Source organism: Cantharellus anzutake (assembly GCF_015039405.1).
Source record: "Cantharellus anzutake strain C23 chromosome Unknown EI90scaffold_35, whole genome shotgun sequence".
In the NCBI taxonomy this organism is placed as follows: domain Eukaryota; kingdom Fungi; phylum Basidiomycota; class Agaricomycetes; order Cantharellales; family Hydnaceae; genus Cantharellus; species Cantharellus anzutake.
This window is the reverse complement of record NW_024066985.1, coordinates 545,095-565,065: the sequence shown is the minus strand read 5'-3', so window position 1 is coordinate 565,065 and position 19,971 is coordinate 545,095. Positions and strand designations below refer to the sequence as shown.

General features: G+C 47.9%; 6 protein-coding genes across 6 annotated transcripts; 1 reads left to right on the top strand and 5 right to left on the bottom strand.

Moving 5' to 3' along the window:
* Positions 1–536: 536 nt before the first annotated feature.
* EI90DRAFT_1536103 (kinase-like domain-containing protein) lies at positions 537–2,168 on the bottom strand. Its single transcript, XM_039051890.1, has 8 exons — positions 1,768–2,168; positions 1,582–1,717; positions 1,460–1,528; positions 1,218–1,406; positions 1,098–1,166; positions 836–1,043; positions 675–780; positions 537–584 (listed from the first exon to the last, which is right to left on the bottom strand). The coding sequence occupies exons 1-7, from the start codon at positions 2,082–2,084 to the stop codon at positions 770–772; spliced, it is 999 nt and encodes a 332-aa protein (XP_038914351.1). The 5' UTR covers positions 2,085–2,168; the 3' UTR covers positions 537–584; positions 675–769.
* Positions 2,169–3,487: 1,319 nt separating this feature from the next.
* On the top strand, positions 3,488–4,647 carry EI90DRAFT_1535682 (kinase-like domain-containing protein). Its single transcript, XM_039051888.1, has 5 exons — positions 3,488–3,767; positions 3,839–3,901; positions 3,959–4,144; positions 4,197–4,265; positions 4,317–4,647. The coding sequence occupies exons 1-5, from the start codon at positions 3,627–3,629 to the stop codon at positions 4,563–4,565; spliced, it is 708 nt and encodes a 235-aa protein (XP_038914350.1). The 5' UTR covers positions 3,488–3,626; the 3' UTR covers positions 4,566–4,647.
* A 3,004-nt stretch (positions 4,648–7,651) lies between these two features.
* Positions 7,652–9,796, bottom strand: EI90DRAFT_1535795 (uncharacterized protein). The gene is made up of 3 exons (XM_039051889.1): positions 9,360–9,796; positions 9,265–9,312; positions 7,652–9,210 (listed from the first exon to the last, which is right to left on the bottom strand). Exons 1-3 carry the CDS (start codon positions 9,369–9,371, stop codon positions 7,738–7,740), a joined length of 1,533 nt encoding a protein of 510 aa, XP_038914349.1. The 5' UTR covers positions 9,372–9,796; the 3' UTR covers positions 7,652–7,737.
* A 509-nt stretch (positions 9,797–10,305) lies between these two features.
* On the bottom strand, positions 10,306–10,710 carry EI90DRAFT_2925971 (uncharacterized protein; the record flags this gene model as incomplete). Its single annotated transcript, XM_039054900.1, has 1 exon — positions 10,306–10,710. A coding segment is annotated over one exon (405 nt), but the record flags the coding sequence as incomplete, so codon positions are not given.
* Positions 10,711–14,138: 3,428 nt separating this feature from the next.
* EI90DRAFT_3126019 (uncharacterized protein) lies at positions 14,139–15,182 on the bottom strand (the record flags this gene model as incomplete). Its single annotated transcript, XM_039063888.1, has 5 exons — positions 14,139–14,211; positions 14,265–14,606; positions 14,669–14,793; positions 14,863–14,912; positions 14,975–15,182. The coding sequence occupies 5 exons, from the start codon at positions 15,180–15,182 to the stop codon at positions 14,139–14,141; spliced, it is 798 nt and encodes a 265-aa protein (XP_038914347.1).
* Positions 15,183–16,074: 892 nt separating this feature from the next.
* EI90DRAFT_2883210 (uncharacterized protein) lies at positions 16,075–16,833 on the bottom strand (the record flags this gene model as incomplete). The annotated part of the gene is made up of 1 exon (XM_039053937.1): positions 16,075–16,833. A coding segment is annotated over one exon (759 nt), but the record flags the coding sequence as incomplete, so codon positions are not given.
* Between the last annotated feature and the right edge of the window lie 3,138 nt (positions 16,834–19,971).

Sequence of the window (19,971 nt, the reverse complement as noted above, 5' to 3'; positions counted from 1 at the left end):
AACACTTACTGTCATACTGGAAGTTAGTCTCTGCATCGCTAAGTGCCTCTATGGTATTGACTACGTCGCCCACGTGGGCTAGGGTGAGGGTTTCTCCAGCTAACACACTTTAATACTACCAAGTTAGCTTGGAGGCGAAGCATGTCTTAACCCAACAGATCTGACGTACTGGAACAGCCTGTCTATAACAATTCGAGCACTTTGCGTCGATACTCCAGTTTCGGTCACATTTGCGATGACTTCGTTATTGGCAGAGGATTAGGCCTTTCGACTTGTCAATCAGTGATGATGCATTACTTACTCATTGTGGCACAACCGGCATGATGAATGGTTGTATGGGCCACGCCTTCGCGACCCCCACCGTGAGGAAGATGCGAAAGTGGCAGTTCGGGGCGTACTGTCCGCAAGGGTGAGGTGTCGTCAAGATGCGGGCGGAAAAGCAGGGAGGGCATAAAGAATGACGTACCTAGAAGCGGCAGGAGGAGAGGGACTCTGGCGTAATGAATCTTGCGAGGAGAGGTGTGGGGGGGTAAGTATGAATGGAGGAACGCCACTAGAAGCAGTTGGTGCAGCGATAGATAGAGCTGTGGGAGAATAATATTGAGAAAAAGTCCTTGTCATGACTTTCATACTAATCCGTTGAGCAGGGAAGAGGAAGCATCGTGTAATCGCACTTTCAAACGAGTCTGCGCTGTCCCATTTGTAGGGTGTGACAGAGCTCGCCACCGCAATTATTTGCGAATCACTCAGCCCAGCATAGGGAGGTTGGCTAGTGAGTATCTATAAAGGTACTCAGCACAGCGCGCCATCAGCACGGCGACGAATCTTACCTCACCAGAAACGCATCCAAATGCCCAGACATCGCTCGTTTGCGTGGGTACTCGTATCGAACCATCCAGCAACTCTGGAGGCATGAATCGTTGTAAACCATTATGATGTAGGCCATCATAATAACCGTATGGAGGCACCTCGAACCGATGATCATACGAGAAGTCGAAGCCACGCAAATATGGATCCCCTTGATTCCCAATCATAACGTTGTCCTGTTGGACTAATATATTTCGGAATTTTTGAAAAAGATAGTATCAAAGACAGACTGGGTGAATATTTGCATGTACGACCCCCTCCGAGTGCAAATAAAAAAGGCCTTGTGCAACGCCACGCACCTGTAGGAATGCGTCAGATTGTTGCCAAGTTAATAATGCAAATTTTTTCACCAATACACGCCGATCTGCACTTGGGTTCTGCTGCAGATAGCGCCTCACAGCCACGCTCTCTCGCCAGGTTGAGATAAAGCCAACACGAAGTCTGCGTTCTTCCACGTTCAAAGCCCACCCACGAAAAGCCTCTATATTTCGATGGACAAGTCGGCCCCATATACGTACGTGCCTTTTGATATTAAGGATCTTTATGCGCCCACGAAAATTAGAAATTCGAGATGTAGACGCCACTGACGCACCTGTCCATCGAGGATCCCATTTCCATCCGACGCTGAAATGTTATTGGAATATCGGACACAAACGCCCTCCTATCAGAAATGACGTGATCTGTCAAGCACGAATGAGCCTAAATAATGCACACCCCATCACAAATCCCTCTAGATCGTACACCAGAGCCGTCTTCAAATATATCTCCAATAATTTGGATTCTACCCGTGAGATTGCGTTCTTCCACTTCGAGAAGCTGGCGCCGGATTTCTGAAAGGGCAACGACCAATCTGCCGAATTTCAGTTCCACCTCACATAATAAACAAAGGAAACAACTTACCCTACTCTTTCGACAACGTCACTGGCGGCGGCACGCTGTGAAGGATCACGTGTGAGGCAGCTCTGAAGTGCTTGATGGTAAGGGTCCGAATAGTCCCACGTATAGGGAGCCACCTGTCTCGCGACCGCGAATGGAACGTGGAAGTCGTTGCGGATACTCTCGTAGGGACGTCTGCCGAGGAGCATCTGAAAACGGTGAGATCCCAATTGGTACACAAGAGGCGTGGAATACCTGTGAGGATGTGCATCCAAGAGACCAAATGTCACCCTTTTGGTCGCATGGGACTCCACGTCCGGCCAGGACTTCTGGGGCGACATACCTTAAAGGTACAGAGCACGCGCCCTCCACTATAAGGCGGACAGGGGTGGCATCTGTCATGGCGTACGAGGATCCAAAGCCACTGATCCGAGGAATAGGACGCGTGTCATTGGCGCCGTAATCAATACGTACGTTACTCTAGGGGGGTGATGAACGAGTGGTTCTCGATTAGTAGGGCAAGGTATACGAACCGGATTGAGATTTCCATGAACGATATCCTTGGAATGAAGATATGAAAGCCCTCGAGATACTCCAAGAACCTGATGAAGTACTTGGGTAAACACGACACTCTGGAGAAGGTGCACCTGTCAGGACGTACCAGTTCTTGGCGATCCGCATTCACATTGGCGCTGAGATAATCCATAACTTTCCCTCCCTCACAACTAGCATACGTGACCCTCGCGCGAAGCCAAGTTTCATCCTCAAGCATCATCGTCCATCCCTGGAATCGAGCAATGTTTATATGATCCAAAGAGCAAATAACATTTAACTGGCGCTCCACGCGCTGTGACGAGAGTTAGCCTCATGCTGATGCCGGCGAACAAATCGCAAACCTGAACAAAATGCTCCGCCGCCTCTGCATCGTCCTGCCCCACTGCCCGCTCCACCACCTCCTGCGATAATTCAATCTCGTGTATGACTTCTACGAGAGTGCCGTTCTCGCCAACCACTCCGCCCTAAATGCCCCACCAAATGAGGGAAACCTACCCGAGTTGACTGCGTTCTGCTTACTCTGCCGCGTAGGACTAGGTTAGGGGTGGTAATCCGCCCGTCCCTGATATTGAACACGATCCTTCCGCCCGAATCCCTGACAACAAGGCTGCTCGAAGGGGACGATGCTGATGTCTGATCTGCCATCTTGGTCGGCGTATGGTGTGTACGATGTAGAGAAGCGGCAGAGAAGTGGAGTGCCGGCCTAAGGAGCACGGATCAGCAGCATTATACGCACATTCGCTGTATCCAATGGTTCAGGAAGGTCCCACCATCCAATTTGTAGGTCCAGTGGCGAGCATGTAATCTGTAATCTAGATTTAGAGAAGTAGACTTCATTGAAATTGAGATCGCGAGCTGGATCCGCTTCCATTTTTGGCTGCTGTTCCCTCGCCCCATAATTTGCATCCGATCTTCGATAGTCCTTATCTCCTTATCAGCCATGTACTCGATAGCGAGTCCTTGGTGAATTCACAAATCAACGTGCCAAGTCCTCTAGAAAGGGTCGCCTCGATTCGAGGCCTTCAGTTGCCTCCGCAGTTTTCCAAATAGTTGCTTCACTATCGATTATGTACCCCCATTCCCTTTGATTTCCAATTGCGCACCTTTGTCTACCCAGCATCCTCACTTCCCACCAAAGACCAACCCTTTGACCTGGAAGTCATTTCCCGCAATTGGTAGTCTACTTTTATTTACCATTACTAAACAAGGGGTGCTTTAGTGCTGCCCTGTGGCAGACCGGCTCTTTCTGTCCTGCTAGGTCACCCTACACCTTCTCCCTTGTATCTCTTCACTGTCTTTATCCCTTCACACATGGTGAATATTGAGCCATGTCACCCGTCGATGAACTACTACAAAATATCAAGGAGAGACTGCTGCAAGTTGACGACAGGATTCTTGACGGTCAAGTAGCTATACCGCATAATCGAGCATGGTCCTTTGGGGTGATATACGAGGGAACCTACAACACGGTTCGTATCTACATTATAAACACCCCAAATCAATATTCGTGCTCGAACTGCCTTCTCACGCGTCTCTCTAGGAAAAGGTTTGCATCAAGGCTTTCAGATATATCGATCGTGATCCTGTCAGCGAATTTATTCACGTATGTTAACTCGTACATGAGAGACAATCCGCTGCCATTCATTCGCAATCCTTCAAGCGACTGGTCCGCGAGATGAGGGTGTGGCGCCAATTGACGAATACACATATAGTCAAGCTTCATGGATGGATATCATACCTTGAAAGCACGGAAGATCTATGTCCGGGCTTGGTGTCAAACTGGTGCGACGAAGGGAATGTCAAATCTTATCTGCGGCGCCGTCAGGACGCTGATCGCCAAGCCTTGGTGAATCGACCTCTGCACCTTATGGACCACTTACTCATGTGCGCTATTTTAGATCTGCGGGATTGCTCATGGCTTAGCATATCTCCATTCCCGGGAGATAGTGCATGGCGATATCAAACCCGTGAGTCCTTGTCATGTCACACATCGACATAATCAGTAATTTCATCGTCAGCAAAATGTTGTCGTGAGCAGTGAGAAAACGCCGCAGTTATGCGATTTTGGTCTTTCATTCATTATTTCGGACAAATCTACATATATCGACGCCACAAGCATGGGTCAGTTTGGGACTTGGCGATACTTAGCACCTGAAGTGTGCATGGCCGAAGAACCCTTCCGCAACATGAAGAGTGACGTCTGGGCATTCGGATGCACAGCCATGGAGGTACGATTATTCCAACGCATTTTCGGCTCTGGGAGCTGAGCACTGTGCTCAGATACTTCGCGGTGTGCGGCCATATCCTACCGTTGAGAACGATGCCCTTATATGGGCCATCGGGACTGCAAAGCCACCATTCACCCCCTTTTCAACGGACCCTGGTATTCTCACTTCCTGCTTCGAACCTGATCCCGACCTTCGAAACGAAATGCAGACGGTTTTCGAATCGCTGACGACAAACCATTCCGCAAGTGGACAACCCATCTGTTGCTCAGTAACACATTCTTTTAATCATACGCCAGTGGGCCAACCCTGCAATTCTCGGTATTCCATGGGCGAGGGGACTTCTGCTCGATCTAAAGTCATAACCGATGACATTCCTTGTTTGGATCTCTTAATGACTGATTAAAGTTGCTGATTAGGCTTACGTACCATGGAGGCTTTACCTTCACGCATAACTTTGAGATGCAGCCACTGAGAGCGCGCCTATAATTGGAGCGGAGGATCAAGGCCCGCAGTTAGACTGGGAAAGGCAAAGAGTGGGTCTGCGGCCGCTGTCTATCAACTTTCCATTGATGATAAGCTGTCGATACGATAATGGGGAGATGGTGGCATAGCATCAATATATCGTTTTCCGTTGCACATTCTTGTGGTTTCACTCAGTGGCAACGTATCTGATTGCCAGCCAAAAGTCCATGTATCGCATCGCGTACGTTGGTTCGGGATGCCGATTATCGATCTCTTTCTGCATGGCCAGATCGATCGAGCTTCGGGCGAGGACCTTAGCTTCCAGCTGGCTTCGCTTTGCCGTAGGGTGCCCTATTGCTCAGGAAACATGTGGACATCGTGATGCCTCATAAAGCTTCAACGTGACGCACCCGGAGTCGTTTCCGTGGGATTATCCTTACCTGGGATCCTGAAGTTACGCCTTGATGACGACTCTCCATTACGGCTCAAGCACTAAAAATTCCCATTGAATAGGGTCAGAAATGGAAGTACCGCATATGGAAATAGCCATTACGTCGTAGTTATTTCAAATTACCACAAGTACGCGCCATCCGCACGCGCGCACGCCCAACGTCTTAATCACGCTCGGTGATTCAATCCGGTCTATTGCAACATACTCACCATTTGTACACGGAGAGCCGGAGTAGCTTGGTCTCCAGATCGGATGTCGGCAACCCACGTGCGTCACCTAGCCTGCATATGTCCCTCCCGCAGTAATAACCCATACAGCCTAGTTAGGGGTTGCCTTCCTGCCGGGAAGGAATAAAACATGTCCTTATTATTCTCCAAGCCCGTGCCTAGCCCCTCCGCGAACTCATTCCAGTTCTAGTTGGCGCACGGTACCATCTAGTTGTGCACCTGGTGCGAATAACATGTGCTATCCATTCTCCAAACGCCGGGCACCTCAACAGCGTTGCGAGTCACGTAAACTGCTAGGTTTTTTCATCCCTGATTTTCCTCCCGTCTTCGATCACCCCTTATGGTCAAGGTCAGGCCATCCAACCGCGCCTTAAATAATGCAGCCCCAGATTCCATGTGCCCGCAAAGGGTGAGCTTTAATATGAGGCAAGTTAATCTACTGTTTTGGGTGGACCTTTACATTCGAAGTCGGCAGTTGTTCGAAAGCCGAACGCAAGAGTGTTCCATGCCGGCCCTTTGTTGGACATGGGAATGCATACGCGATGGAGGCGTCTGCAGCACGGCCACCTAACCCGGTTGCATTGCTTCTGTACCGAGCTTAGATACGAGTGCAGAAGCAGCTGACTGCTGTATTCATCCACGATCGTTCCCTACCTAGGCACATTACCTCACGAATTTTCGCGACCGGCGTCGATTTCATAAACATTCTCGTAGCATCTGGGATCATTGGTCAGCTCCCGTGAATCTACGCGGTTGACTTTGTGTTTGGAAACTTGACGGCATAGATATATTCTATTGAATCTCGCCTTCGAAGGGCATGGCCATACGAGAACACGGTTGAAGTTGGCTCAGGACGTCACAGCATTTTGGCAGATTCCGTTTCCATATCCCGTGCAATCTTAATTTACTAACCCTACGTCCCAGGTGTTTAAGCTAATTCCATATAATGGACTACTCTCCACGAAGGTCGTTAGTTCTTCCTCACATCGACGGAACGAACGACAGAACCCTGGGATGTCGCCGTATGCGTCGTCAGCCGGTTGAACTTGTTCTTTCCAGCGAAGGGGTATGTTTGGGGCTCGTTCATTTGTTCCGAGCCGATATTGATAAATCTCCACCTCTTGCTTCGTGCAGGTGGCTCACGTTTGATCTGGTCGTATATTATTTTCACATTTGATACCAGTAATTGCAAGTCTCGACCACTGGGATATGTGCTCGGCGATCAATTTACACCCACTCGTACGAAGGCATCTCTGAGCCGCTTGCTGCGCGCATAGCCTTGCTTTATTTACTGCCTCGGACACTAGCATTCCTTGCGGCAATAGAGAGCACAACTTTCCTTCTCGATTCAAAGGTCGATAACATCGTCGAGTTCCTCGCTTAGCGTGAACGCTGAGATATTGTTTCATGTACACTTTCTGGACGGCACTCGACTTTCCCAGCTGTGGGAGTGCTCACCCAGTCCGACGCAACACCGATGGTTCGTGATCCCGCAATGACTCCAGCAACAGAGGTTGCGCCTTCTGTGGTTCCGAATACCCCGTGATCCAAGAAGTGTCGCTTCCACGGAAGAGGAGGTTCGGTTCGGTCAACCCGCGGGTGTTGTGGGAGCTCATTGGACCTGACACCTAGGACTCTGACCCGTACCTATCGCTTGGTGATCCGTTCGGTATGATGGCAGTGGCCACGGCGCAGGGAAACGTCCGGCTCGTTGACTACTAGGTTATAACTGTCGCTAGTACACGTGCAATTCTTACCGAGTTGATGATTTACAGATATTAAGTAGAAAATTCGGGAAAGAGCGAATGCTTCAATTAGAGAAGTATCCCACCACATTTCCCATTCCCCCGGCGAGACCTGCCGGTTTAATTCACGACTATTCCCAAGGTTTGGACGCATAAGTGATGAGCGGCTGTAAGTTGAACACGCAGAATGGAATTACAGTAATAAAGAAAGTTGAGTGGAAAGATAACGACTTGCATGTATGAATCCCTCTTACCTTCCGGGACATCCCTCCCCCGTGAACGCGAAACACGAGGCAAGCCCGGAATGTTGGAATCTCACATCCCACTCAAATCCACAGGACAGGCGAACCACTCAAAGGCGAACCACTCGAAGGCGAACCACTCGAAGGCGAACCACTCGAAGGCGAACCACTCAAAGGCAAACGAATTTGCCTGATATCAACAACAATTGGAGCTCTTCGCTGACCCTGGAGTAGAAATCGAGTTCCGTCTCTGCTGGACTGAGGGCGGTAGAGCCCCATAACATCAGGTGGTACTCGATCACCATACCAGGCACAGGTTTCATGGGGTTCAAAGTCCACTGGAACCATGAGTTCTACACTGCCGTTAATCCACACTGATGAGGACTCGATTAACGGGGTTCTTCCTGTAACAGATGAATGGACACTGGAGGGCAGGGTTCCTCTTCTTGAGATGCTTGGCGAGAGGTCGTAAAATGGACACTCGATCCAGGACTCGTCTTCTGAATCAAGTCCCGCATCCGCCTCGGAATGAAGTGTATAAGCCATCTTGCCTTCTACTAGAGGGGAGGTGGCTTGAGTGAATATAGGATCAGGGATGAGATATGAGCCACTTGGAGGGATGATACTGGGCCTAATAATCCAAGCATCGGACTCCGTCACGCAATAAGATGCAATGAATTCACACGACCTCGTTGACCAGGTGAAAGCTCGGATCCCATCAAAAGCACCAATATATTGTGCCCCTGGTGAGAACCCAAGCGTTCGACGGTGAGGAGTGTGCAACCCGACATGAATAAATGGGGAAGAGGGGGACGAGGGGGAGGGAGGCGAGGCGAGGAGCTGAATGGATGGATCCTCAAAGACAGATATGAGCATCATATTGTCGTACCACGGGTTGTCGAAATTTCGTGGGACTCGTATGACAAATAACCCATTATCTGATACTGCAGTTCCAGCAGAATAGGGACCAGTGGGAAGAGTGCCCAATTTCATGGGGGTCATGCCATGGCCGAGGACTGTGACACTTCCATCAATGTCCTCAGTAGCAACTCGGTGGCTGCCATGGACAAACTCGATCCAGATCGGGGGATTGGCTGGATCGTGCTGCAATCGGCAGACCGTACATTGATTCTCAATATCGACAACTTCAATAATACCGTTGCCAAACCCAAGCGCAACATAGCAACCATCAAGGGAGAGTGCAGCGCATGCCACAATGGCATTACGAATATCAGGTTCGTGAAATTCAGCTTCGTAATTGACCATTTCAATTCCCGGTTCGTTAATCTCTTCAGGTAAACGTAGTTCGCTCAACTTTGCTTGCATAACCTCTTGGGCGCTGAGTAAATCCTCGCTTAATGGGATGGTGTCACCAGAGAACTCGCCAAAAATGGAGAAGATCCGGATAGGGTCCGAGAGAGAACCGTATAATTTGTAAATGGATGATGGGAGTGAAGCAAAAGGGAGGAACGATCGATAGAGATACGATGGCCCATGCTTGGCGATATAGTTGGTTGCTGGCTCCAAATCTCCCAAAGCTTGGATTGAATTGTGATGCTATCAAAAATGACATCACTTCCTTGAAACATGAGATGAATGGTTTCGACTTACGCCGAATTTACGAAATCCTCCGGGAATTTGGATGAAGGGCGGTTGCAACTGCGCTAATGTCAACAAGTTTCGCGTGATGAACAAATCAAACTCGCTCTGTAATTCATTGGACTCTTCAGAAAAGAATTCCGAAGGGTCCAAATGCTCTAAAAAATTGTAGGAACGGACATAATCGTCATTGCCTTTCACTATAAATCCTTCCCATTTTCGTCCATCTCCTAAAGGAAGATCGGTGGGTACCCCAAACGCGTTTCGCTCACAACGGCTATTGAAAAGTCGAAGGAGCGGCAATCCAAGAGAGTATCCTTCTACATCGTTGATGAAGAATACTTCGTCCCTCTCCTCGCCAATTGGATCCCCCATTATGAACTCTTTTGCCGTCGCATGATAGAAGTTGACAGGCTCCGTGTTTCGTGAGGGAAGATGTATTATTGGGCTGATCGGTTCCAACATTGCACGGATCTCATGCTCGGCTATCCCAAAAAGCTGCGATATAAGGGACACATTCATCGACTTGCGCGCCACAACAATCGCGCCCACCACTGAGCGATACTTGGCTACATCTGGGGGAATTTCAAGTGAATCCAGCATATAGGCTTGTCGAAGTATTCGCAAGTACTCCCAGTTGAAGTCGGCAGGCGCATCAGCAAGAGTGATCAAGTTCTGAAATGCCAACTGTAGGGTGCGGCCACGCCGTGTCTGCAGGCGAACGTCGCGAACCCGGATAGATGCCACAACAGGCAACTGGCGACAAGCCCACGCAAGAGCGTCAAGTTCTCCCTCTATTGGTTTCCATGGAGATTCATCAATGAGATCCCGAAGACCTTCCTGGACCATAACGCAGATTGTACGGAAAGTATCATCGTACGGTATCTCATCCACATCTTCACATGGTACGACAAGACCCTTGGTTCGGGCATCAGACCAGGCTAAAATGACCCCTGGCTCAGGACGACAGCTAACTAGTACAGCAAATGACGGTGGCAGTTCCTGAAGGGCAAGTACCAGCTTCATCAGACGCTCAAGCGCTTCATGATTCCCACACTCGTCAAGACCATCCAAGACGATGATGAACTTGCCTGAAGATAGCGTGTCCTCCAGGTCGCGCATCGGCTCAATAATCAGTGCCTTCATTTGTTTTTCTAGGGGGAAATCCTGAACTAGGGCCAGAGCCGGGTGTTGAAGGTGTCTGATAAGCGACGCTTTGAAGTCTTTATTGAAGGACGCAAGTTGGTGGGCAAGGGTAGAGGGGAACTGCTCGATAGAATCCAAGCCTGTTCCTGTCTGGTTCTTGTCCCAAAAGAATGACGCTGCCAGAATATCCTCTTCCTCAAGGGCGGATGCGACACTCATAGAGATCGCAGTCTTCCCCATCCCAGGGGAGCCCCTTAACCAAATAAATCGGCTCTTGGCCTCTCTCAGGTGCTTGTGTAAGGATTCTTGCATCCCAACCCGTGTGCCTGAAAGGCACTTTGATTTGCTCTTCACAGAAGTGTACTCGGCCGGGGCTTGCGCGAGTTTCGAAAGCTCGGCTAGAAGGAAAGGTGATTCAGCGGTCTAAATGCAAATGTTTGGAACAAAATGTACGGAAGGAACGGGGCATCCAGGAGCTGTGGGGGCTCCGGGGTCCAAAAAGTCCTGGGACCTCCATGCTGGAATCAATTACCTCAAGCATCATCATAGTGACGGGCACGTGACTCATCACGTGATATGTCGGAAAAATCCCGTATATCGTTTAAATGCCCGGGAAACGTTTCATGGCGTTTATTTACAACAACTACCCAACAGCCGATGAGAATACATTGGTCAGATGTGGTGGTACTTTATGTGTTATATGAGACGGATTTTTGACGATTTTGATGCTGTAGGAAGCATTTATGACACATTTATTAAGTTATTAAAAACATATTCAGAGCATTTGAGGGGTATAAAAACACATTCAATAATATCAAAAAACGCCATAAACAATTTATCACAACATTTAGATGCCAAAATTCACGTTTAAACATCAAATTTTGGCATTTTAAATGTCAAGTCTCGTGCTTTTGATCGATCTCACGATTTTCTGACATATAAACATGCAAACCGGCCGCTTCAGGCGGCGCTCATCAGTTATATTACAATATCATTCCAAAAAGGCAATACCCACCACTCATCCCGGTGGCCATGAGAAACCATCCAACTGGAAGCTCACCATGCCTCCTTTTCTTGTGTTGCGCTTGCTGGGCACGTTGGCCTCGTGCTTTCTTTTTTCTTATAGTGCGCCCATTTGGTGCATTGGCATCTACTTATGCCCTCTTTCTTGTCTCATGCCCACTGAGCAGATTGCCTTCACCTACTCACTTCCCTTGTGACTGTACTATGCGTCAACCCAATTGCGTTCTTTCTTCATTTGGTCCGCTGCATGCAACGGCCTGACCTTTTACTCATGTCCCACTGGATGCTTGGGCCTCCTTGCCTTCGTGCCTACTGTTGTGCTTCAGTCTGTATGCCTTGCATCCTCTGCATGCAATGACTTGGCCTTTGGCTTCATGCCTTTGTCAGCCTTCATGCCTTGTGTCTGCTGGATGCAATGGCCAGGCTTTCGGCTTTAAAGGGGAATGGAGAATTGGGATTTCAGTGAACAGGAGTTTACATACTTTGTCTTGGCACACCCTGAGAGCCTTGGCTTTCATCACAACCATCTTTTCTCATCCTCACAAGAAATTCTGTCGATTGGCTGGTTTATAGCCTGGCACTTGCTGAGCACTCTGCTCTTTCTTCTTCTATTTTGAGTGCGCTATTTTATTCAGCTTGATCCCTTTACCATTGTCTTGTACCCGATTGACACTTCTTCTGATCTCATCCTTGCCCTCTGTCATTAACCATGTCGTCTGTCTTTAGAACAACTTTGGTGGTTAGTGGCCCCAACCCTTCTTTCACTTTTTGTGCTGACAATGAACCCGGGTTTAAGGTACCTATTCTGGTTTGCTGACTCCGCATATTATTGTCCTCAGATGCTTGTTTGCTCATTTGTGTTTGGTGATAACTCTTTCTGCTCTAAAAATCATCTTTGATGGTCAGAGGTGGGTAGCGTGCAACAGTGGGTGCAAAACTCCGGGGCAAATGATTCAATAATGCTAAAATGCTGTCATTTACAATATGTTCAAACACAATCATATGCAAATGTTCATGCAGGGTGTATCCACAAGTCACAGTGTTGAGTAAACCATGAAACCAACACAGCACAAGCAGTTCAAATCAAGAGAGATGTTCAAGTGATCGCAAGATTGTGAACAAGTTGGGGAATTGTTGGTGGATGTCATTGAAACCCAGCAGCAGGCTTCAAAAGAGGGGGGGGATTGATTAGGGTTGATAGCATAAAGAGTGATGCACACGGAGTACAAAAGGGAATAGTCAAAAAGCGAGGGGACCAGGTTGTAGAGCATGTGGACATGGACAAGGAGGTTTCCAGTGCTTAGCTGATGGTAAGCATGATGAGCTAATATGGTGTGTCAGAAAGCTGAGGTAAAAAGGGGGTATAACCAATAATTGTGCATGGCCATTCAGTCTATGCTTCCATGACCTGCTACAGAGTAGCAGGAATAACTGATGGACGCCGCCTGAAGTGGCAATACCCGCTACTCCTTGCACATCCAGGCAAGCATTGCAGTGCACTTAGAAGTCACTCTGGAACCGGCAGTGTTTCAGAGAGGAAAGGATGATCAGAATATAACGAAAGGAAACCATCACGGACTGCCGAAGCTTTTTAAGTTAAATGTATTTCGAACGATCCAGAGATTACAATCAATACAGAGACTAGGACGTCTGATTGAGCCACATAAAGAGGACACGGAAGGTGACCATTGATTCACACATTCAATCGCAGTTGTTTACTCTCGGTAGTGTTTTGGTAACTGTGAGTTGGAAAATAGTTAGACTATGGTGATATGATGGAGAGACCAGCACATTCCTGAAAGGCATAGCCAACACCAAGGTGTGGTAATGAGAAGCGCCGCGTCTTTGGCATTCTTCGAAAATTATGACGGCCAGAACCAATGAGCAGTTTTCTCTGTCAATCTTCAGGACCTCCAGAGTTCGGAGATGTAATGTGGCACTCACCTGGGCGGAAAACACGGGGTGGACAACCAGATAGACAGGTGATGCTCAAACTGGTAAGTGTATATGCAGCGTAACATAATCGGGTTGGGTTGGATAATCGGGGACACGCTAATCAACGTATGGTAGTGCGAGCTCCCCTGACCTTGAGGTTCTTCAAAGATGTGCATCATCTTGGGCTGGGGGAACAAGGGCTCCCATCTGAACGGAATTTAAAGTCAGAATGGAAGACAGGTTAATGCCTGTTGAACAGCAATGGAAGGTTATACCAGCACTGTGTCATCTGCCAGGAACCGGTACCAAGAGTGAACCTATAACTTGAACCTCAGGTCAAGGGGTACTCACTATCGGCGAATCTCTTCATGGGCCGATTCCGTCTGATGGGCAGGTAGTCCAAGAGACCAGGCGGGCCACTGGATACATAAGTAATGACCAAAGTCGTAATCGCATGTGCTGTGCACGGGAAATGGGCTCACGTAAATGAACCCATGGTGGTGTGAGCTCACGCAGCTTGAGGAACAGATGACACCCGATCCAAAGCCAACAAGGTTTTGGGACTGCACAGAGTCAAGGGCACTTAGCTGTGCCAGCAGTTCTTCCGTCCACACTTGGCAATGCATGATGTATTGAGCATGCAAAAGGCAAACGGTGGTGAACGCAATGTTCAGTCGCAATGATGACAATATATTTGAAATCGAGGCATGAAGTAACTAGATCAGAAAACCCCGAACAGCTAAAACATGTACAGCGAACATCATTGCGAGTGGCAGTACCAGTTAATCATCCCATCCGTTCTCCTTTACTGCTTCACCATTCAAATTCACGTCAGCACCGATGGTGATCGAACTCCTGCAGGCATAGTCAGTCAGATTTCAGACCACCATTCAACCGAAATGCCTCACATGAACACATCCTCCTCTTTTCCTTTACCCTTTTCCACCTTTTCAACTGTGCGCACCTCTACATCCACTTCCTCTTTGACCACCAAGTTGTCTGTGCACCCATTGCCAGCATGTGAGAGTGTGTGGGAGGAACTTTCACCGTGCATTGAGCCACTAGTGAAAAATGGACCACGCTTTTTGACAGGACCAGGAAGCTCTGAATCCGCAGCGCATTTCTTGGTGGAGGAAGAGACAGCCAACGGGTCAGTGGCTGACGCTTTGGTTTGACCAACCACTTGAAGAGCTGTCCAATTCAACTGAAAAGAACGAATTTCGCCCTTAGTGGTATTGCATGCTCGCATGCTGGAACAAATGATTTGTTTGTTAAGGATTGGTAGCTTAGTGTAGCAATAAATAACACTCACAAATGCAGGGAAACCGTGCTGATGACCGCCATACCTTCCGTGAACAGCAAGTCCAAACCATTGCAGGGAACATCAAGTCCATTGTCATCGAAGGCATGAACGTCCACATGAAATTTGAAGTCCTTCTGTGTTGTGACTGAAGGCAAAGCTCAGCGAAAATTGCCTTCCGGGTCCCATTGAGGCTGGGAAAACACAGAAGGTAGAGCGTGTTCAATGGCCCCCGTGCTGCCCTCTGAATCTTCAGCTAAAGTGGAGGGTCCAAACATCAAACTGAATTCACATCACAACAGGACCTAAACCATGAACCCTTTTCCAATGCCAGAGACACTTTCACTTTCCTGGACTCTTTCACTGGACTACTGCGGCCTTCCAAAAACATAGGGTGCAAAATCCGAAAGTATGGTCCATTCTGGTCATCCAAGTAAGCCCATCCAAACTCATTCTCTCTGATTTCAATGATATCCTCTGATAAGGCAGTCAGCAGTGCTCTATCACACCACGAAATGCAGGACATTACCGTCAGAGTGAATACTTAAACCTGATGCATTCTTAATTCAATTCAAAGCATGGATTTGGTCGGCAAATAACTTTTTGATAGAGCATGGTGCCAAAGGAGGAATCCCAAGATTCATCAGGTATTTCGTCGTGTTGACTTTCGCACACTGCCAAGGAGGCCACTAAGACCAAAACTCTCCAAAATAATCAGATAAAATGCACCCCCTGTTCACGCCAAGCCGTAAAGGGTGCAGCAAGTTGGTTACCATAAAACCCCACTTCAGCATTGGAGATCACACCAAAGAAGCTACACTCGGCCAGCACATTCCGGTCAGTGTGAGAAACCCAAGATCCACAAAGGGTTTGACCATTGGTGGAGGCTGCACTCTTATAGCTCAAAGTGGCAGCATCAATTGAACCAAGAAAGTTGTCAGATTTGGCATGAGCGAGAAGATGAGAGATGATTGCTGAATCCATAGAACAAGCAGTCCGATGTTGAAGAGAAAGCAGTTGCGGCGCTGAACAGCAATGTCACCAACTTAAATAGTGGTGGAATACCAGGTTGCATGCCTGAAAACACATGGAGGGAGAGGGGATTGGATTGGATTTCGGCTAGACTAGGGGCCATGTGAATCAGTCAGCTTTCCCCTTCAGGAATGGAATGCATGACAAACCTAAGCCTACATAGGAACCACTGTTGATTGGGTCAACCCAACTCAACGCCTTTTTGGGTTCCGTGGCATGAGATCATGAAGGGGTGTGGACACTTGCCCTAGGTTGGAAAAGGTTCCAAAGGCATGTGCCATGAAGAAATGAGAATGCACACCTGATGAGTGGACATTGGCGGACAATTCTGCCTTCAATTCCACCACTTCTGTATGTCTAAAGCTTTGGGATGTGGTGCGCAAGATGGTGTCACATTCCAACAGTTGTAGACGGGACAATTCCTTGCGCAAATCTCCATTCATGTGACAAATAATGCATCTGGAGTTGAAAGGGCGCAAAATTAGCAAGTTCTCAAGAGCTGTAGCTCGTGAAAGCATTACATAAGCAGACTGGATCGAGCGTGCACTTTCTAAATCAATGATAACCTTGGGTAGAGTCCTCCCCTGAGATTTGTAGTCAGTAATGCAAAATGCTGGCAGCAAAGGAAGTTGGGATCGCCTTACACTAGTCATTTCGCCGCTGCATGGGTGGGAAACTTTCATGGTCACTTTTTTTGGCAAAATCACGCAGTCATGAGGTGGAAGATCAGTGAAAGGATCAGCACATGAATCTTCTATTCTGACTACACAGCTTGTAGCCATATGCTGCCCATTGTCATTCATGGTATAGCATACTGACTGTACAGTGCCCTCGCTACCATTTACAATACTGCCAGCAACATCGAAATTTTCACAGACCAAAACTGGCATCTGAGGCAGCAATGGTAGACGGCCAATAGTGTATGCTGTTTGAGAATCTGATGCGAGGTTCAAGAGCCAATCATTCAGGGTGGTGTCATGTATTGGTTGATTCTTGAATTCATGAGTGGCATCATAAGTGGCGAGAGTCAGATTCCTCTGTGCTGCGAAAGTTTTCACTGCACACCAATTCAAAGCATCCTTCACTGCATTTGAAGCACAGATAATGGGGGCTGATTGCCATACAGTCAACGATAGATCTTGATGGAATAAGTTCTGAATCAGGCGTGTATCTAAAAGTGCTTTATCAGCAGCAGTGCAGGTTCCAAATCGCAGATGGTTCAAGAGTTCCTGAATGTTGGAGGAAGGGATCAAGTGATCTCCCAAACCATCAGGGAAGGGGTACCCCCCCCCTGGCATAACGGGCGAGTAGTGTATGGATGCACGCTAGAAGTCCTGGGTTCGATACCAGGCTTGTCCATTTTATGTCATTTGTCCAGTCATGCTGGTTTACGTCATAAGAATTTGGAGCTCCGGATAAGTCCAGTAGTCGCACCGGATACAAATTTCCTCACTGAAATGCCCGGTTGCTCTCTCCACCTTGGTGCATGGATTGTTTTAAAAATACCACTGTGTTTACCAGCAACCATAGGTGACAACCCATCAGTTTCTTCTGTCCATGCTCTGTTTGAGAGTGCGAAGCCTTATTCATCAACATCTTGGAGGCAGTGTACAGCCTGGTGGAGCCCACAGGAGGTAGCTGACAAAAATCTCCTGCAAAAATCAAGTTGATACCCCCAAAAGCCTCAGGATTCTCTTTTGCCAGCGAGAGAGCTGCACTTATCTCAGTCAACAGCTTACAACCAATCATCAAGACTTCATCAATGAATAAGTAGTCTACTCCATTCCAATACTGCACTAAATCTGCACGACTTTGAGATCCATTGGACTTTGTCATTTTGGTCAGTTGAGACAAATTCAGTGCAGAGTGCAAAGTGCTACCATTGATGTGTCGAGCTGCAGCCCCAGTGAAAGCACACAAATGCAGTCGACGTGATTGATTAATTGCATCAAAGAAGGCAGTAAGTGCTTTAATGACTTGAGATTTACCAGTCCCTCCTGCACCGCCCATGTACATGTATAATGGCTGTTGTTGACCACTACAAATGGTTGCATGAACAGCGACCAGAGTGAAAGCATGCTGTTGTTCCATATTGAGTCCATATTGTGATGACACCAATTGAAGCTTCTCTGCAACAGCAAGGCCAGGGGTCTTGGAAGCATGAGAGGCAATATCAGCTTGGAAATCCAGCACTGCATTGTCCAAGTAAGCATCATTGTTGATTAAAGTGGCTTGGGGAGATGCAGTGAAATCCAATTGTGTAGGAACAGTTGGGGAACTGAACCCCTGCAGTCTCAATTTCAATGCATCTTTAGCTGCCTGCTTATGAGATTTGTAATTGTCCACCCACAACAACTCTAATGCACCATGATCCATGATATGTTGTGCAAAGCTATTACTGCTAGTGGGCAGTGAGGAGTCTGACATAAAAGCAAGGGAGTCAGAGATCACCTCCTCAGAAACTTCGTCTATAAAAAGACCACCTTTGATGGCATGATGTACAGCACTATGTGCATCCAAGTCCACACTCTTCTTGCTAATGACATTATTGTCATTATTAAGTAATTGTTGTAGAATAGACTCATCTTCATCTGTACCCATATTCAGAGATCCCTCAGCCACAAAAAGTCCAGGGTTTGAAAGCACAACACTGGGACGAGATCTGGATGACTGCTTTGCATAGTCCAAATCCTGACTGTCCTTGCACTCATGCAGAACCTGAATGTTGTTGATTAAGTCATGCAGTTGAGTAGAAGCAGATGAGAAAAAATCCTCAAAGGCTGCAGACCAAGAAGAAGCATGTCCCAACAGATCCAGTGGGGAATGCCATGGTTTGAATAAAGTCAGCATAACACATGAGTAATGTTCAAAATTTGCAACATTGTCATGATGTGGTAGCCCAGGGCCAACTGGAACTGGAATGAGCTGATGCTGTCGCTTTCGAAGAAAGTGAGTGGTATGATGTGGATGGCTCTGATTAAGGTGTGAACATGGTAGGCGATGAGCCCCACCATCCACAGGCTGTGTCTCCTCTTCATTCATTTCTTCTGCTGAGGAACGTCCACGAATGCTCACTTTGTCAACCCAGGACACAAAGTCCCAAACATTCATTTCCCTAAAAAGGACTGAGTCATCTCGAGCAAGGTAGTCCATCAATTGAGTTGGTGGGTGATTGATTTCACTGGATGCAGGATTCATTGTCAGAATGCAGGTGCGATCAGCTGTAGACCCATTCTCACCACTGTCCACATCAGAACTGGGAATGATCTGTTGCACATAAGACACCAATGGAGTCCATGCCAAGCTGTGGAACTTGTGACTGGTGAAGAAGTCCTCATACCCAAGTAAGTACGAAGCCACCTGTGGGGCTGCTAGCTCTTGCTTGGCAATAAGAGCATTGGCACATTTGATCAAAGTGCTTTTAGCGAGCTCTGTGGAGGCCATTTCTTTCCTTGTTGTAACTTTTTGCAATTGGGAAACTGCAGCCTGGAGAGCAGCATAGGCCACATGGGTCTTCAGTGGGGACTTGGTAATATAATCTGTGATGTAGTACAGAATGGCTTTTGCAGAGACACCTGAGCCAATAAATTTGATGTCCATGTTGCATCTGACTGCTTTAATTATAGTCTCACAATAATTGTTAATCAGGCCATCAGAAATTCGTAAATTGAGCTCACCAGTCTCCATGTCCATGGAGCTGGATGCACAGGTTCTATCTGAAGATCGGTTGAAGCGGCAGTCAGTGTCACCATATTTGTAGCAAGTCGCAGTATGTTTATGCACCTGGCAAGACTTAACAAGATTATACAGATCTTGTTCACACTCAAAAGCAGTGTGGGTTTCAGGATGGCAACGCACACTACATAGATGAAAAGAATCAGATAAACAATGTGACTCAGCATGGCCTTGGGGAAGAACATTTGCAATTGTGTCATCCAAGAACTCGAGTTATCACACTGTCAGGGCACACACCCTGACTAGCCCGGACCCGGACCCGCGTCCGGACCCGCTTCCACCCGCTGTGCTTCCCGCATGCGTGCACGCTCCGCGTGCCGCATGCTCCGGGCCCGGTTCCTACTCCTTCATGTGACTTCCGGGTATCCCTGGAAGTTTTCCTGATATGGTGGCCACTGTGGGAAGATGAGAAGTTAGCTTCCCTCTCATCTTCTTACCCACAGTAGGATTGTGCCCTGGATAGGGCTGGCCAGACCTGAGGCTGTGGGCCATAGGGGAGGGTCATGGGGACCCGGGAGTCGTCCCCTGACACACACCAAGCAAAGTCA

Excerpts from the sequence above, each read along its gene's own strand:
- EI90DRAFT_1536103 (XM_039051890.1), bottom strand. The coding sequence starts at position 2,084 with ATGTCGCCCCAGAAGTCCTGGCCGGACGTGGAGTCCCATGCGACCAAA. Across the intron at positions 1,167-1,217 it reads GTGCAGATCGGCGTGTATTG|GTGCGTGGCGTTGCACAAGG; the intron begins GTGAAAAAATTT and ends GCATTCCTACAG. Across the intron at positions 1,044-1,097 it reads TACATGCAAATATTCACCCA|GACAACGTTATGATTGGGAA; the intron begins GTCTGTCTTTGA and ends TTAGTCCAACAG.
- EI90DRAFT_1535682 (XM_039051888.1), top strand. The coding sequence starts at position 3,627 with ATGTCACCCGTCGATGAACTACTACAAAATATCAAGGAGAGACTGCTG. Across the intron at positions 3,902-3,958 it reads CTGTCAGCGAATTTATTCAC|CGACTGGTCCGCGAGATGAG; the intron begins GTATGTTAACTC and ends CAATCCTTCAAG. Across the intron at positions 4,145-4,196 it reads ACGCTGATCGCCAAGCCTTG|ATCTGCGGGATTGCTCATGG; the intron begins GTGAATCGACCT and ends GCGCTATTTTAG.
- EI90DRAFT_1535795 (XM_039051889.1), bottom strand. Across the intron at positions 9,211-9,264 it reads GAGGATTTCGTAAATTCGGC|CATCACAATTCAATCCAAGC; the intron begins GTAAGTCGAAAC and ends CATTTTTGATAG.